Source organism: Apis dorsata, unplaced genomic scaffold (genome assembly GCF_000469605.1).
Source record: "Apis dorsata unplaced genomic scaffold, Apis dorsata 1.3 scaffold_676, whole genome shotgun sequence".
NCBI lineage: Eukaryota > Metazoa > Arthropoda > Insecta > Hymenoptera > Apidae > Apis > Apis dorsata.
The window spans coordinates 108918-112181 of NW_006263858.1; the positions used below are offsets into that span (position 1 = coordinate 108918).

General features: G+C 34.4%; 1 protein-coding gene across 1 annotated transcript in view; it reads left to right on the plus strand.

The window, feature by feature from the left end:
• The window catches only part of LOC102681748 (A disintegrin and metalloproteinase with thrombospondin motifs 9), a 113734-nt gene that overhangs the window by 88992 nt on the left and 21478 nt on the right, over nucleotides 1-3264 (plus strand). The window contains exon 6 of the mRNA XM_031513576.1: nucleotides 2085-2271. Coding sequence (XP_031369436.1) covers nucleotides 2085-2271 — 187 coding nt within the window. The remainder of the gene's footprint in view (nucleotides 1-2084; nucleotides 2272-3264) is intronic.

The following is a 3264-nucleotide window of genomic DNA, read 5'->3' on the forward strand; positions in this document are numbered from 1 at the left end:
GGGACACGTTATTACGTCGTTAGCGAATTACATCTCTGTCGCTCGTTCGTTACGGATTATGCCGCTTCTGTCAAAGATCTGGAAGATCGGTTCCATTTTGGATTTTTTCTTTTTTTTTTTACTTTTCTCAATATTGGGTTATTGGGTATCGAATTTTTATCGCGATTTCTCGTGGATTTTTCTTCTCGTTATATGGCGCATTGATATACGTTTTGTATAGATTTTTTCCTCGAGTCGTTGATATTTTTTAATAAATTAGGAAATAAATTTAGACAAATTGTTATTCAGAATTAATGTTGAAGAGGATAATTTAAAAGGTAGTAAATTCAGTGGGGAATTAAAATTTATTCATCCATGCCGTTGTAAATAGTAAAAGGATATATATTTTTATTGCGATGGATATCTCTCGATTAATTCGAATAAATCCCTTTAAAAGCAAAAGGTAATTTATTTGATATTTATTTAACGATAGAGTAGAAATGAGTTCGATCGGTTTCCATTTCATGGTTACGAGCTGCAGACATTTGTGTTTATCAATACCGCAATCTCGACACGCGGAACCATGAGCCGTGCATACACACGATCGGGTGAACGCTTAATCGATTTAACGAAATCATTAAGCAAGCGTTCAGCCGTGATTCATTGACGCGTGTCTAAGAGCAAACTGTTCTCTCTTCTTTGTCTAAATTTTTCTTTTTTTTTTCCCCTCCAAATTTACAATATTTGCAACCTCAAACAAGAGTCGAGAAATATTAAATTCGATCTGTGATATATATATATATATAAAATCTTATTCGAATCGAACAAAACGATAAACTAAGCCTTTCGAATTTTAAAAAAATTGCGAGTGAAAATTTTCGATTATTATATTCCTTCCTTTCAAAAGGGGATTACATAAATTGTAACTATTTCGCGAAAGATTTTAATTCCTATGTATACTCGTTAATATTCGATATCAAGATAGCGAAAAATTAAAGTGAGAATGTAACGAAGTATAGACGTTGAAATGGCGTCGAGGGAGAAATGAATCGCGCTTAACAAGATGGAAGATAATATCTATTCACGAAGGATGCATAAAGGAGATCAAGATCGGGTAAAGTCGACGAGTCACAACGTACGACAGATTTTCAAAAGTGTCAACTGCAACGTTCAATTAGACGCGTGTATAATCGCGTTTGCAAATGCAATTCTTGAAACGAATATATCCGCAGCTGCGCTCGATTCCCGCGAACAGTTGTGCTTTTGTTTTCGATTAATCGAATCAGCCTTCTTAAACACGCCACGAAAACAAGGATATTTTTGTGCTCTGCTTTCCTTCGTTTTCCCTTTTAATCGTCGTGCACGATTAAACGCGGCGTAAAAATTTTCGATTCCGAGAAAATCGTATATATGGAGATAAATAATCGGCGGTGATGTCAACAAGCGTTAAACTGGACAGTTTTTCTATTTATTCTATTTATTCACAGTTTCTTTTAACATTTCTGAAGACGAAGATGTAAGGAGAAAAATTGTCTGTCTCTAAATTTTTTAAAAAGGTGCGTTTTTAAAATGTCGAGGAAAGTGTTCGAATTTAAAGAAAAATTATTTTTAAAAACTAGGAAAAGTGTTCTGTGATGTATTTTCATGTTCTCTAATCTCTATGAAAATTATGATACTGAAGAAGGATATCACGATACGATATATACATCCATAAACGCGTCTACTATCCAGCATGAAAGGGAGAATATTCTAGCATCGGAGATTTACTCAATCACGATCGTGCATTTCTTCATCTCGCGAATGATTAATAGTTTACGTCCGCGGGACGACGGAAATCACTTTTCAAAGAGATGGAGTAGAACGTCTGCTTACATAGATGACTTTATTGCGAGCTTTCAATATCCGATTTATTTCAGACTTGCGTACTTTTTTCACTTCGCTTTCTTTTTTTTTCTTTTCAAATTAAAAATCAAATATCCATGAAATAAAATCACGATACAAAATTCTCTCTCACCTTTATATTATCCTCCATTTCGACACTTTTACACATAGCTGCGCATATCTATGTATAACCAAACCTGAGTCGCATTTTTTTTTTTCCACAGATGACAACACACCAACTCCAATTGTGGAGAACTCGTCCAAGGGTAAAATTTACTTCGATGGCCGACGCCGCAAGCGCAGGTCTTTAACCGAGAAAAAGGAGCTGGAACGTTTCGAGGAGGACGAGATGTACAAGCAGTTCGTGGGACAAGCCGAGGGGCATCGAAATTTTTTACGAAACGATGCCAGGTACGAGAGTTTCTTTCTCTTCTTTTTTCTTAAAGAACGTTTTCTTTGATCGGTCGTTAAGTTTCTGGTAAATTCTCGAGGATATCCAAGGGGTCTTAAACGTAATTTGATGCAACTTAAGGATCGCTTGTTTAATATCGGCCGTGATGAATGGACGTAGGAAATCAGATTTGCACCTTGTAATTGAAAGATTATGGATATTAAAATGTTTCTGACGAATTATTAATGATAGTTGGCCAGGAAAACGTACAAAGAAAATTTCGTTTCCAATGAAGAGGATTTAATCAATGGGAAAATCAAGAATGATCATTGAAAAATAATAATAACAAATATCGTATATTATTATAATTTTTTTACTACTATAAAGATATAATGTAAATTAATTATCATAAATTCATAGAGAAATGGCAAAACTGGCGTTGAATTGCGAATTGACGAATAATTAAATCGCAAACAAATTAAAAGATGTGTGACAATACTTGTCTCGAATAGTATAAATTTGGGATACGTTTGAACATATAATATATCGCAATATACAACAGTAAGTTATCATCAAAAGAGAAACAGTTGGTAAATGAGTACTTTCAACGCAAGGCAGAGATTGATCATCGTATTAATCTCGTGCCCGTTTGCATCATAAAATCGTGAAACGTCATACGTCACAAATGGTAGCTCGTATTTTTTTTTGGTAAATTTAATACGGTTCATCGGGCCTCGATGATGAGGAAAAAATTGCACAGTTCTTTTCGAAGAACTTTCACGACTTTCTCGCGAGATATGGGGTGCGGTGGAATCCACTTGAGGAATATTCCACGACAAATATCGTTTTACAAATAATTTCCAAAGGAAGGAATCGAGATACACTCGAGTCTGAAATAACGTCGTGTTTAATATTTTTTTTTTAATAATAATTTTTCGATCGAGCATCTTGAAAGCATCTGTTCGATCTTCTGTTTTATCTATTCAATCCAGTATTTTTTTTTTTTTTTTTTT